The 14768-nt window shown below is 41.1% G+C and overlaps 1 protein-coding gene across 7 annotated transcripts in view; it reads left to right on the plus strand.

Moving 5' to 3' along the window:
• The window catches only part of LOC134338213 (adhesion G protein-coupled receptor B2-like), a 1212788-nt gene that overhangs the window by 790756 nt on the left and 407264 nt on the right, over positions 1 to 14768 (plus strand). For all 7 annotated transcript variants that reach the window (XM_063033890.1, XM_063033884.1, XM_063033886.1 and 4 more), the window contains one exon: positions 9318 to 9444. In XM_063033890.1, coding sequence (XP_062889960.1) covers positions 9318 to 9444 — 127 coding nt within the window. The remainder of the gene's footprint in view (positions 1 to 9317; positions 9445 to 14768) is intronic.

A 14768-nucleotide genomic window follows, 5' to 3' on the forward strand; every position in this document is an offset into this window, starting at 1 on the left:
GCCTGGGCATCAGTCCCGCGGTGCCTCGAAGACTCCATCACTCTTTGCTTATCACCGAAATTATAGAACCACAGGAGGACGGGTCGAGGGCGTTGGCCTGGGCCTGGTTTTGGTGCCAGCGTACGGTGAGCTCTTTCCACTTTAAAGCGTCCAGCCTTGGTTTCCAGATCAAGGAAATCAGACAGGCAGCCCTCAAAAAACTTCGCTGGTTGGCTGCCTTCTGTTCCTTCAGGTAGACCGACCAATAATTCATATGTTCTTGCTCCTACCTCTATTCTCAAGATCATCAGTATGGTCAGATGGGCTTTGAACTTGCTTTTCCAGTGCCCGGATGCAGCTTTGGACTTGATCAGCTGCAGTCTCTACTGTGGAGACTTGGCCCTCGACCTCGGTTGTTCTTGTAGCAAGATTTTTAAGCTCCAACGTGTGGTTCTGGAGTGTTAGAGAGAGTGGACCCAGCTTCTCGTCCATCATTTTGGATATGTTCTCCACAAGTTCCTGAATTACTTGATGAAAAGCAGAGTCCAACGTGTTAGCAGAGCTAGTAGTAACTAGCCTCTCAGCCCCAGGAGTGCGATCTGTGCAGTCCATCCTGGCCGCCTTTTTAGTGCTTTTCAATGGCATGGTGTTGAAGTAGCTCAAAAAAACTTACTCATCAATGTTCATCTTATTAACTCCGACACTTGGGCATTTTAAAGTTGGAACGGATAGGTTTAAATGCGAAATTATCAGCGTCGCAGTGCTGAGCTCAACAAGCAGATCTTTCACTGCGTCGCCATCTTGAAACCTCAAGATGGAGCTGATTAAATTTACAAGCCTCTGCAGCTTATTTCGGTCCTGTGCAGTAGCCCCGCCATACCAGACAATGATGCAGCCTGTCAGAATGCTCTCCACCGTATAACGATAGAAGTTTTTGAGTGTATTTGTTGACATGCCAAATCTCTTTCTTCGAATTCCTAATAAAGTATAGCCACTGTCTTGCTTCTTTATAACTACATCGATATGTTGGGATCAAGTTAGGTCCTCAGAGATCTTAACAACCAGGAACTTGAAACTGCACACTCTCTCCACTTTTGACCCCTCTGAGGATTGGTATGTGTTCCTTTGTCTTACCCTTCCTGAAGTCCACAAGCAGCTCCTTCATCTTACTGACATTGAATGCAAAGTTGCTGCTGCACCACTCTACTAGTTGACATATCTCACTCCTGTATGCCCTCTCGTCACCACCTGAGATTCTACTAACAATGGTTGTACCATCAGCAAATTTACAGATGGTGTTTGAGCTATGCCTAGCCACAGTCATAGGTATAGAGAGAGTAGAGCAGTGGGCTAAGTACACAGAGGTTAATGACAGTCTTAATAGGAAAGGGTCATCACTTACCCAACTATTGGTTGATTCATTTGGAGCCTAATGGCCGAGGGTAAGAATGACCTCGTATAGCACTCTTTGGAGCTGCGCAGTTGACTTAGTCTATTACTGAAGCTGTACTGTACTGGTTCAGTCATTTGCAGGTTAATTAGCAGTTACAATCACAGACATGTTTTCCAGTGCTGACTAGTTTCACTTCAAGTGTACGAAATGCTTTAAGATCAATTAAAATGTTGCCTGATTACTTTCTCTCTCTGTCTACTATGTGAAGGTTTTTCAATTATTTCTACAAGTTCCATTTCCATTATATATTATGTACTTTATAAACTTTTGCTCATAGATGTTAACTTGCTAAGTTTTAAATCTTTGTCATTCTGGATACATAAATTTGAACATTTTAGTTTTTTTCAGAGGAATATGAGAAGTTTGCACCCAATTTTTTTTTCCAGGATGAATTACACTGTCCCAGTACTGCTATCTCCTGCAATTTATTTTCCTTTCTGTCTATGTTCGGTCCAAATATCACTGAAACAACAGATAACATTAAATTGAACATTGAAACGTTTCATAAACATGCTGAGAAATTAGCAGCTTCCAGATGAGCATGTTAGTCTTTCATATTTTACCTAATTGTTATAATTACTGTATGTTGCATAAATATTCTGAATTGAATTCACTGTTAATGAGATTATCTCTTCCTTGAACAGAGCTTCCCAACCTGGGATCCATGGATCCCGTAGTTAATGGTAGAGGTCCATGGCGAATAAAAGGTTGGGAACACCTGTTCCATTTCCTGGTATCAGATTCGACACTGCTTCCTATTCATTTAGACTGGTCAACATTTTGGGATTTCTATACAGATCCGCCTGACTTGTTAATAGAAACCGTAGAAACTACAGCACAGAAACAGGCCCTTTGGCCCTTCTTGGTTGTGCCGAACCATTTTCTGCCTAGTCCCACTGACCTGCACACGGACCACATCCCTCCATACACCTCCCATCCATGTATCTGTCCAATTTATTCTTAAATGTTAAAAAAGAACCCGCATTTACCACCTCGTCTGGCAGCTCATTCCATACTCCCACCACTCTCTGTGTGAAGAAGCCCCCGCTAATGTTCCCTTTAAACTTTTCCCCCCTCACTCTTAACCCATGTCCTCTGGTTTTTTTCTACCCTTGCCTCAGTGGAAAAAGCCTGCTTGCATTCACTCTATCTATACCCATCATAATTTTATATACCTCTATCAAATCTCCCCTCATTCTTCTACGCTCCAGGGAATAAAGTCCTAACCTATTCAACCTTCCTCTGTAACTGAGTTTCTCAAGTCCTGGCAACATCCTTGTAAACCTTCTCTGCACTCTTTCAACCTTATTTATATCCTTCCTGTAATTTGGTGACCAAAACTGAACACAATACTCCAGATTCGGCCTCACCAATGCCTTATACAACCTCATCATAACATTCCAGCTCTTATACTCAATACTTTGATTAATAAAGGCCAATGTACCAAAAGCTCTCTTTACGACTCTATCTACCTGTGACGACACTTTTAGGGAATTTTGTATCTGTATTCCCAGATTCCTCTGTTCCACTGCACTCCTCAGTGCCTTACCATTAACCATGTATGTTCTATGTTGGTTTGTCCTTCCAACGTGCAATACCTCACACTTGTCAGTATTAAACTCCATCTGCCATTTTTCAGCCCATTTTTCCAGCTGGTCCAAGTCCCTCTGCAGGCTCTGAAAACCTTCCTCACTGTCCACTACACCTCCAATCTTTGTATCATCAGCAAACTTGCTGATCCAATTTACCACATTATCGTCCAAATCATTGATATACCTCATATATGAATGAGAGTTTGGAGCACTGGTGGGATAGATGAGAATGGATTTTCTAGCTGTATACGACATATGCCAGTGATATTAAACCTGATTCTGATTCTGATGCAAAGCAGCAGGGATCTTCTGATGAGTGAGCAGGAACATGTTTTTGTGTGTCACCTTTCCACCAACACCTCTCACCACCCATCCCAATAAGCCACCACATTTGGGGCTGAGTCAAGCTGAGCAGAGCTAAGAGAACTGAGCACTCTCACTGAGTCAGGGAAGGTGATGGCACTGCACTCACGCACCCTCTCATCATAGCTGTTTCTGTCATCCTCTCCCACACATTGGTTTCTATTCATTTCCGACCAGTTTAGGCACCTCTATTTTCTTAGAAGTACCTGCAGATTCAGCATGTCATCTAAAGTTTTGACTAACTTCTATAGATGCATAGTGACTGTGATGTAGAAAAGAATACAACAAGTGGTGGGTATAGACCAGTCCAGCACCGTCAAGACCCTCCCCACCACTGAGCGTATCTATGAGGAGCACGGCCACAAGAAGGAAGTATTCACTATCAAAGAACCCCACCATCTAAGCCATGCACTCTTCTCTCTGTGGCCACTGGGAAGGAGATACAGGAGCCTTAGGTCCCATACCACCAGGTACAAGAATAACCATTACCCTTCACCCATCAGACTCCCAAACTAGCGTGGACAACTTCACTCATCTCAACACGGAACTGATTCCACAATCTATGGACGCACTTTCAAAGACTCTACAACTCATGTTCTCAGTATGATTTATTTATTTCTTTGTATTTGCACAGTTCTTTTGCACATTGATTTTCGGTCTTTGTATGTAGTTTTTTTATTAATTCTATTTTATTTCTTTGTTCTACTGTGAATGCTTGCAAGAAAATGAATCTCAATATAGCATATGTACTTTGATAATAAATTTACTTCAAATTTGAGGTTACAAACAATTCTTGGGAACAGAAACTTTGAGACTACTTGTATTTCTGAGAGTCCTGAACTTCGTCACCTGCAGTTTGATGTGCAGCTGCCAATATTTCCCAAGAAGTTCTGGCCTGCTGTATATAGTGTTTCTCAAAACTTTTCAGCAAAATTATGTTAACTCTGTTAGGTCAGTTTTGCCCCACTTAATTTTCCAGAACCGCATTAACCCATTCATCTTAATTTGTTGGGAAAACAATATATTAGTGGAGTAAACAGACCTGGGTACATTCTAAACCGTGTTCCCATTGTAAGGACATAAATTGCTTTTGAATAGTTAAAATTATATGATACTCCCACTCATTATTACTAGTACTTAAATAATGTAAATTATGCCCTCTCTGCCACATGGTTGCTATACATGAATGCTCTGGATGGCTCTTGATGTGAGTTGGCAATAGCACATGACGAACATTGAGCTCTATAACAACCTACCGATGCTCTCCACTAAAATCAAGGCGAGAAGACTGCAACTAGCGGGGCACTGTCTATGCCACCCCGAGGTACCTGCCAGCCTAGTCATCATATGGGAGCCCAAGCACGGGAGGATGAACCGCGGGCGCCCTCCCCAAGACTGTGGTCAACACGCTCCTAGAAGACAGCGGCGCGGCTAATGTAGATGAACTGAACACACTGATGAGGGAGAGGGAGAACTGAAGAGTCCGTCATCGTGCCCAACGCCGGCCCCCCAGGCCTGAGTCGACGTAGTAGTAGTGCCACATTAGGGAAACTTTAAAGATCCCATAGAAATTGAGATTCATGTTGCTAATTCTTGGTTAACACTACCAATACTATTACTTACTTCATTGTTTATACCAATCAGCAACTGCATTTCTCCATATGATAGCAATAGCTGCATGTCAAAATAAGGACAAATTTCTCCCCCAAGACCCGTAAAGTGCCATATAAAAATAACATCTTTCTTTTTATGCCAATATATCTATCTCTATTATTCATAAATATGCCTCTCTACCTTATCATGGAATACATTCCAATATAGTACCAAATCACTCCTCTCTTTCTTGTATATTCTACTGGACGAAGGTTCATTTTGTTTCATACTGGGTGAAGTAGGATTTAAATTTTTTTGTCTAACATGATGTGTACAATCGTATTTTTAAAAGACCATCCAGTCTTCCACAAGAAAGTTAAATCATAGAACAATAAGTTTGGCCTGGCATGGTCAGAGGCCACTTGGCTCATTGATTCCACTTTTGAACTATACAGCCAGTTACATTTTCCTGCTCTTCCCAAAACTCTTCTATTGTCCTGCAAATTATTCTTTCCTAAAATATACTGTGTGTCTAATTCTCTTCTGAAAATTCCGACCCTCTTTTTCACTTCCTTACAAGCTTTGAGCTTTAACCCCTACCTGGTTAAAAGCTTTTGTTGTCATATCTCCATGTATTACTTTGAATCTATGTCAGCAGCTCATGATGAGCTGTACACCTCTATCAAATCTCCGTTTAACTTTCTTTACCATTAAGCTCTTCAATCTAATCTTGTCACTGAAATTCCTCATCCTTGAAACCTTTAGAATAATTCTTTTTTTCTCTCATATCAGAACATAAGTGGGACAGAGAACAGTAATGATATTTCAGTAAGTTGCAGAAACCTCTTTGAGATAGCAGAGTATGAACTAGGACTTCTAAATTAGAATATTTCATTCAGTGTGAAATGATTTACAGAAAGAAAATTAAGCTGAGGGTAGGAAAGATAAGATTAGAAGAGAGATTGAAGAGGCAATAGAAAAAGTTACAAAAAAGTTTGACTCTTGGTGATAAGAACCTAAGAAATAGGAGCAGGAGTAGGCCATCCGGCCCATCGAACCTGCCCCGCCATTTAATAAGATCATGGCTGATCTGTCCGTAAACTCAGCTCCATCTACCTGCCTTTTCCCCACAACCCTTAATTCCCTTACTATGTAAAAATCTGTTTGTTAAATATTTTTAGTGAGGAAGCCTCAACTGCTTCCCTGGGCAGAGAATTCCACAGATTCACCACTCTCTGGGAAAAACAGTTTCTCCTCATCTCCGTCCTAAATCTTCTCCCCTGAATCTTGAGGCAATGTCCCCTAGTTCTAGTCTCACCTACCAATGGAAACAACTTTCCTACTTCTATCTTATCTATCGCTTTCAAAATTTTGTATGTTTCTATAGGATGTCCTCTCATTCTTCAGAACTCCAGAGAGTATAGTCCCAGGCAACTCAATCTCTCCTCTAGGTTAATCCCTTCATCCCTGGTTTGAAATTCCACCCACTCACTCAGGCAGTATCTGTGGAAATAAAACAGTTAACATTTCCAGTTAAAGACCTTGCATCAGTAATGCAAATTTACTTTTACTCTCACCATTGAAAAATCACTTATATCTCAATAAAACAATTCTAATGAAAATGCCATATTTAGCACATATCGAGATAAGTACATCAATTTCATCAAATAAAGTAAAGGCATTTGTTAGTCTTGCAGGACCATGGATCTGCGCCTGGAAAGTCTTTACTCTACAGGGCGTAGGCCTGGGCAAGGTCGTATGGAACACCAGCAGTTACCCATGCTGCAAGTCTCCCCTCTCCACGACACCAATGTTGTCCAAGGGAAGGGCATTAGGACCCATACAGCTTGGCACCAGTGTCATCGCAGAGCAATGTGTGACTAAGTGCCTTGTTCAAGGACACAACATGTTCCCTCGGCTGGGGCTCGAACTCACGACCTTCAGGTTTCTAGTCCAATGCCTTAACCACTTGGCCATGTGCCCACAATTTCATCAAGTATTTCATGGTTACGTACCAGTATAATGAAACATGCAGTAAAAAAGTAGTAACTCTAGGACTTTCAGTACATATGTGGAAGATATTATTCAAATTGCTCTATAATAATGAAAAACACAGATTGATTCCCCTTCTTTCTGAGTGACTCTTCATGGAAAATCCAGTCTTAGTAGCACAGCCTCTTTGAAGGAGACCTTTAATATTTGTTCAAACTGATACATGAAGCCGTAGTTATTTGAGGCTGAAATATCCTTCAAACTGTTTTAATTGAGGCTGAGGAAGAGCTGTAGAGAGATAGGAGGATTCATTCATTTATTAATTTGTTTGTAGTAATTTCTATATCTTGCTACTTCTTTTCATAGAAGGGAGGTAATTTCTGATGATGGTGGTTTTGGAATTTTAAGCATATGGTCTACAAGAATAAAAGGTTGTTTCCCAATGTCCAATACTTTCAGAATTGACAAATATATGTTAAAATTTTTTCATAAGGATTATTTTCAGGAGATTAGTTCCTCAAAACTCATCGGATAATCCTGTGATGATGATAAACTTTAGTGAATGCAACATCTGTAAAAAGACAAGTCTGTTGTAATAACTGCTGTCTCAGGTCCACCCCTGGCGTTGCCACCTTACCCTCTTCTACGAGGTGATGCACTGAAACAGGAGTTCTCTTGCTTGTTCATCTCAGCTCGGCCAAAATCAGAAAGTCAATAAACACCATTTACACCCCCCAAGTCTGTGATCCTCAGAACATTGGGAGAACTAATTATCAAAAGAAACAAATGTCCCCAGTTGACATGTATTAATAATACTGATCTGCACAATTTTTTTCTAAGAACACCGAACTCCTACTTTCAGAAATGTGAAATACCCTCTGCTATAGCTGACGGTGCCTTCTCCATTTCCTGAACATCTGCTGTGACGAACCATGACCCCCGCTCCCCATCCCTCTAACCTCTACCAGACAAAAAAACAATGGTACTCACCTTTCACCCACCACCCTTCAGAAGTCAACACATCGTCCTCTGTCATGTCCACTCTCTTCAATGTAATCCCTACATCAGTCGCATCTTGCCCTTTCCATAGGAACCACTCTCTCTCCCTGACTCTTTGGTCTGCCCATCCCTCCACAACCACCTCTGTCACTGGTCCTTTCTTCAGCTCCTCCCTCACTACTATCCAGGATCTAAACAGTCCTTCCAAGGAAGGTAGCAGCTCACCTGCACATCTTCCAACCTGGTCCATTAAGTTCTCTGTCCACAATGACCATCTTGAGCTTTTGGTTGCAAGCCTTTTTAACTGTTCCACACTGACCTGTTTGTCCATTGCATGGGAGAGGCTGCACACAAACAGGAACTGATAATGATTTTCCTATTGCATGATGTCCTCCCACACGGTCACCCCTCCACTTAATTCTCTTTTCCCTTTGTCCACTATTCCTCTCACCTGCTGGGCAACATCTACCTATCATCTCTCCCCAGTTGGTCACCTATCACCTACCAGCCTCAGTCCCACCCACCTCATACTGCTAGACTGGCACTTTTTCCTCTTCCTGTTCAATCGTGTTGCGAGGTCTGGACCTGAAACATGAATTGACATCCTCTGCTTTGCGCAAGCGCTGCTGGACTGGCTGAGTTCTTCCAACGTTCCGCTTTTCATTTCTCGATTGCAGCATTTGCTGCCCTTTAGCCTTCACACTAAAATCGGCATATTTCATTGCCATGGCATCACCACGAACAAGCGCTTGCGTGTGGCGTACACTGAGATGACGCTCAGGCCCCCGTCATTGATAGAGATGAGGATGGTATCATAGCCCCTACTCAATTCCACCCCCTGCCCGTCTCAAACAGAAATCCTTTCGGCGAGCCTGATTTTTCAGCTAGCAGACTGAGCCAGAATTTAGGCCATTGGCAAAGACTTTACCGAGGAGAGAGGGGAGGGAATCGATCCGTCTGCACGATGTATCGCCCAGATAACAGATGACTGAGAGCTCGCTGCTGAGAATGGAAGTTGTGCGCGTTGCTGGCGGTGCGTTGACGTACAGTGAGGTCAACGCGGGAAAGAACTTTTTGCGAGAAGTGATAGTGGTGGGAGAAAATAATACCGACTATCACTCTAAAAATGGTCCCTTATTTAATTATTAAAGAGCTGTTAGGTTACGGTAGCACACAGGCGAATCGTGCGGTGATGTGGCAGATATGTGCTCAATACTGATACAATACCTGCCTCATAATGCGCGTGTGTTTTACCCGTTTCCTTTCCTTTATTAAGGTGACGTTTTATTTAATTCGAATGAAAGCAGGTTCATGTTTCTGTCTTTCTTCCTCCTTTTTTACCGCAGGGATACTGGTCCTGGCAGCTGGGACCCTCAAGGCTGTGAAACAGTGCATACACAAGCATCACACACTAAATGTCTCTGTAATCATCTGGCTACTTTCGCCATTTTAGCCCAGCAACCGAAGGATTCGGTGAGTATTGTGAAAAAAAAATGCCTGATTACATTTTGCACTGACAGGTCGTTTTGGAATTTATTATTTATCTCACTCTCCAATGCTTCAAATATCAAATAAAATGAAAATCATATATCCTTTAAAATCCCGAGGAAAGAGCCTGCATTTGCTAAATATTACAGAGGAGCCGGTAGTTTATACAAACACTGCATTGTACTGTGAACGTTTGCATATGGCGAATGTTTGATTCGTAATATTAAACTATATTTTGATTGAATTAAGATATTTTATGCAAAATTTTGAACTTGGATGCATGTATCAGCATTTTGAGTAAAAGTTATCGTGATGTTTGTGCCTGTGAACTTTCACACCGCTGGTTGTGCTATTGATGGCAGAGGTGATTTGGTGGAATTGGAAATTCAACAACTCACTTGAGTATAAAGTGTTAGAACTTTCTAGGCGACTCCAATTAAAGGAAAATATAAATTGTCATTTTAAGATTGTGTTAGAGCGAACAGTTTTTAAAAAAAAAATATTTTATGCTTTTCAACAATTTGGAAGTGTACTTTAGTCTTATTAAAGAACTTCCAAATGAGCTCTTTCAGTATGAGCACGGAGGGTTTCAGCACTTGTGTTAAATAATGGATTTGACCACAGTGCATTATGTGATGTGTTCAGTTAGACTCATTCCTTTTTGAAATGACCTCTGATCTAATCTAAACTAAGTATAGGTTTAATCTGAAGCACTTCCAATATTTTAAGGTCTGCTTCTGAAACATAATTGAAATTGTGATTATGCACTTTTTCTTAGATTTGTTGCTTGGGGGATCTTGAGTAATAAACAAAAGGAAGTAAAGAATAAGACCACATTGGATTATTGTTATGATAAGCACTTTAATTCAATCAGTTCAAAGCTATTTACATTTCAGGAAAGTTTCCTTTTTAAAATTTGAATTTGTGAAAGTAATTTGAGTCCATTGTTATATAGTGGAAATTATAATAACTGTAAGTTGTCCTGTGGCAAGGTGGCAATGTTCACTTGGTAGTTTTTATTACAGTTGAGTGGACCAACCACTGCTCTCAGCAGGAAATGTTTACACTGCATGGCATTTTAATAAAACATTATATAAAAGAAACTTCTAGATGCATGCCAACAATGGCTCTGTGTGCGGGAGCATTTTAGTTACTGCACAACCAAGTGCTCTTGCAGTTTAGGGTGTCAGAAAATCTTATTCTGTTCTACCTGAGACCAGGATCTGTCTACTGGTTGTATATTTCATTATATTTAACTGAAACCCTTTTAATGACAATGTTGATAATTCCTACTGTTGAAACTACTAGATGTTATTGTTTGGAAATTTTGGTAATATATATATATTTTTAATTTTATTTGTTTCGAACAGCTTGTTTTGAAGCTGTGGTTCTGTTTCATTCTGAGCTGTTATGCTGCCTTGTCAACATTTTGTCTCATAGAATAAAATCAAAGACAAAAAAAGGGAAATCTTTTTGAAAAACAGCAGCTTTAATCCACTGCAGTGAAGAACTTGGCTGCTAAAAGTTGTTCCCAGAACTTGCATTGTTGTAATCTTTATTTATTACACTGATTTCTGCTTTTAAGCACATCTAACGCTCTTTGTGCCAGTACATTAGAGTATTTTTGCTTTGACTGCCATTGACTTCAATCTTGCCAGCTTTCCCCTTAATGCTTCCCTTGACTGAATGCTGCCCTAATGACCATTTTCACCTCATTCCTAGAGTTTAACTCTTTAGTTCATATTTGGACCAAAGCTATATGTGATCTGGTGTCTGACTGGGTACTGTATTGGTGACTAAGAGCTATTTGACAGCACTGTGACCAATGGCTTCTGTCACTTTGCTCATAATCTAGACTAATCTGTCTGGGTGATAATGAATGGATTTGATTTGTCCAGCTTGTCACTTATGAGATATAGGCGGGCACTTTTTCACATTGCAGATAGATGCCACAGTTACAACTGGGCTGGACCAGCTTGGCTGGAAGCACAGCTAGTTCTGGAGTACGGGCCTTCAGTACTATAACGAGAATGTTGTCTGATTCCATTGCTTCTGCTGTACCCTGTGTTCTCAGCCAGTTCTTGATTCCGTGTGCTGTGCATTGAATGATAAAAGATCTTATGTGCTTCAGTGATAGTGGGTGGAGGGGGGATCTCGGAAGGAAGCTGAAGTGAATCATTGGCAGTTCTGCTTGTGAATACTTCAGCCTTATGCTTGACATTCACCTGCTGGGCCCTGAGGTTCTTTCAACCTCCTTTACAAGCATTCATGACAAAGCATTCATGGCGGCAGAACTTTTATCTGAACTTTAAGTTATAAGGTTGTTTAGATAGCATTTCAATTACATGCTGTTTTTATAGTCCTGTAAAGCAGCTTCACCAACCGGTACCTCCTCAGCTCTAGGTATGCCTGATGCTGCTCACTGCATGAGGCATGGTCCCGTGACTTGATGTGAATGGTCAAGTGAGGAATATGCTGGGCGGGAGGTTGCAGTTTGAGATGGTGTATATTTCAGCTGCTGGTGATGGTCTGAGACTGTCCCAATTTGTGCTCTTGTAGAGCTACACAATCTGATGGAGGGTGTGTACACCTTGTGAAAGTAGGAAAGTAGGACTTACAAATACTGGATTCTGAGCAAAAAATAAACTGCTGAATGAATTCTGCAAGCAAAACAGCATATGTGGTAACAAAGCAATAGTCAATGTTTCAGATCATGGCCCTGCAGAAATACTGTATGTGTAGTATTCCAAGTGTGATAATATAATCTGATGTTAGTTCAATTTATCGGTTGTTTCTGATTAGCATTCTGAAATGTGATCAGAAGTCCAGCAACTTTTCAAAAACCTATTGATAAGTCAAATTAAATCATATCTATCTGCTGTTATATTTTCAAAGTATTCAGTAATATTCATCAAATGGCACCTTCCCATATGAAAACTGTATTCACCATTTTTATTTTTGTGTTATTCAAATGGTTTTCTTTTTCATCTTTGTATATAAAGTCCCTCGTTGCCACTGATGTTAAGCTAATTGGACAGTAGTTGCCTGGATTTATTGTTTAAAGCATTTTTAAATGAGGATTGAGAGTTTCTAGTATCTTACATCAGAAATAACAATGCATAACCAAAATCAAACCCCGAGAGACCAGGTAACCTGTCCTTTAATGTGGAGCAGATTTCAGGCTTCTAATCTCTTGCTCAATCGAAGTTTACATTTGGAGGAAAGCTCTCTCCATCATGCTACATCAAGAACTCCAATGACATAAAATATTGCCTACCAATGTTCTTCAAAGTAGGCCCAGGAGTGCAAATAGAATGGAGAATACAGCTCGGTCTCTTCTGGATGAACAAAAGTGATTAACAGAAGTTTGAAATAACATGCCTTGATTATCGGTTGTGTGAGAAGATTATGAAGAGGTATGAGTTGTGGCAGAATAGGAGATCTGGGATGCAGTCTCACAATGAGTCATGCTTTGATTACCGGTTGTGCAACAAGATTGTGAGAAGGTATCAGTTGAAGCAGAACTGGGGTACAGAAGGAGCTTTGTAATCTGGTTGCGGTATGGAAGTTTAGGATCATGTCCAAGGAAATGTGGTTGAGGGGAGAAGTAATCTGCAAAAGAAAAGTTTAAAAACTATAAACCTGGAACTGATTCCCAGTATAAGATCGCAGGGTTGGATCTTACTCATAGATATTCTTTATAGAAACATAGAAAACCTATAAACCTATAACCTTCGGCCCACAAAGTTGTGCCAAACATGTCCCTACCTGAGAAATTAGTGAGGGCTGTGGGTAACCCTATTTTTCTGAGCTCCATGTACCCATCCTGGTGTCTCTTAAAAGACCCTATCGTATCTGCCTGTACTGCTGTCACTGGCAGCCCATTCCACGCACTCACCACTCTCTGTGTTTAAAAAAAGAACAACTTACCCCTGACATCTCCTTTATACCTACTTCCAAGCACTTTAAAACTGTGCCCTATCGTGTTAGCCATTTCAGCTCTGAGAAAAAGCCTCTGACTATCCACACAAAGAATGACTGTCATCATCTTGTACATCTCTATCAGGTCACCTCTCATCCTCTGTCACTCCAAGGGGAAAAGGCTGAGTTCATGGCATGCACCCCAATCCAGGCAACATAAAAATCTCCTCTGCACTCTTTCTATGGTTTCCACATCGTTCCTGTAGTGAGGTGACCAGAACTGAGCACAGTACTCCAAGTGGGGTCTGACCAGGGTCCTATATAGCTGCAACATTACTTCTCAGCTCTTAAGCTCAATCCCATGATTGATGAAGGCCAATGCATCGTATGCCTTCTTAACCACAGAGTCAACCTGCACAGCAGCTTTGAGTGTCCTATGGACTCAGACCCCAAGATCCCTCTGATTCTCTACACTGCCAAGAGTATTACCATTAATACTATATTCTACCATCATATTTGACCTACCAAAATGAACCACCTCACACTTGTATAACCATATAACAAGTACAGTAGGGAAACAGGCCATCTCAGCCCTTCTAGTCTGTGTCGGACTCTTACTCTCATCTAGTCCCACCGACCTGCACTCAGCCCGTAACCCTCCATTACTTTCCTGTCCATATATCGATCCAATTTAACTTTAAACGACAACATCGAACCTGCCTCAACCACTTCTGCTGGAAGCTCGTTCCACACAGCCACCACTCTCTGAGTAAAGAAGTTCCCCCTCATGTTACTCCTAAACTTATGTCCTTTAACTTTCAACTCATGTCCTCTTGTTTGAATCTCCCCCACTCTCAATGGAAAAAGCCTATCCACGTCAACTCTATCTATCCCCCTCATAACTTTAAACATCTCTATCAAGTCCCCCCTCAACCTTCTACGCTCCAAAGGAAAAAAGACCTAACTTGTTCAACCTTTCTCTGTATCTTAGGAGATGAAACCCAGGCAACATTTTTGTAAACCTCCTCTGTACTCTCTCAATTTTATTGACATCTTTCCTATAATTCGGTGACCAGAACTGTACACAATACTTCAAATTTGGCCTTACCAATGCCTTATACAATTTCAACATTACATCCCAATTCCTATACTCAGTGCTCTGATTAATAAAGGCCAGCATACCAAAAGCTTTCTTTACCACCCTATCCACATGAGATTCCACCTTCAGGGAACTATGCACCATTATTCCTAGATCTCTCTGTTCTACAGCATTCTTCAATGCTCTACCAATTATCTGGGTTGAACTCCATCTGCCACTTCTCAGCCCAGTTTTGCATCCTATCAATGTCTGCTGTAACCTCTGATGGCCCTCCACACTATCCACAACA

The sequence above is a fragment of the Mobula hypostoma genome, chromosome 26 (assembly GCF_963921235.1).
Source record: "Mobula hypostoma chromosome 26, sMobHyp1.1, whole genome shotgun sequence".
Taxonomy (NCBI): domain Eukaryota; kingdom Metazoa; phylum Chordata; class Chondrichthyes; order Myliobatiformes; family Myliobatidae; genus Mobula; species Mobula hypostoma.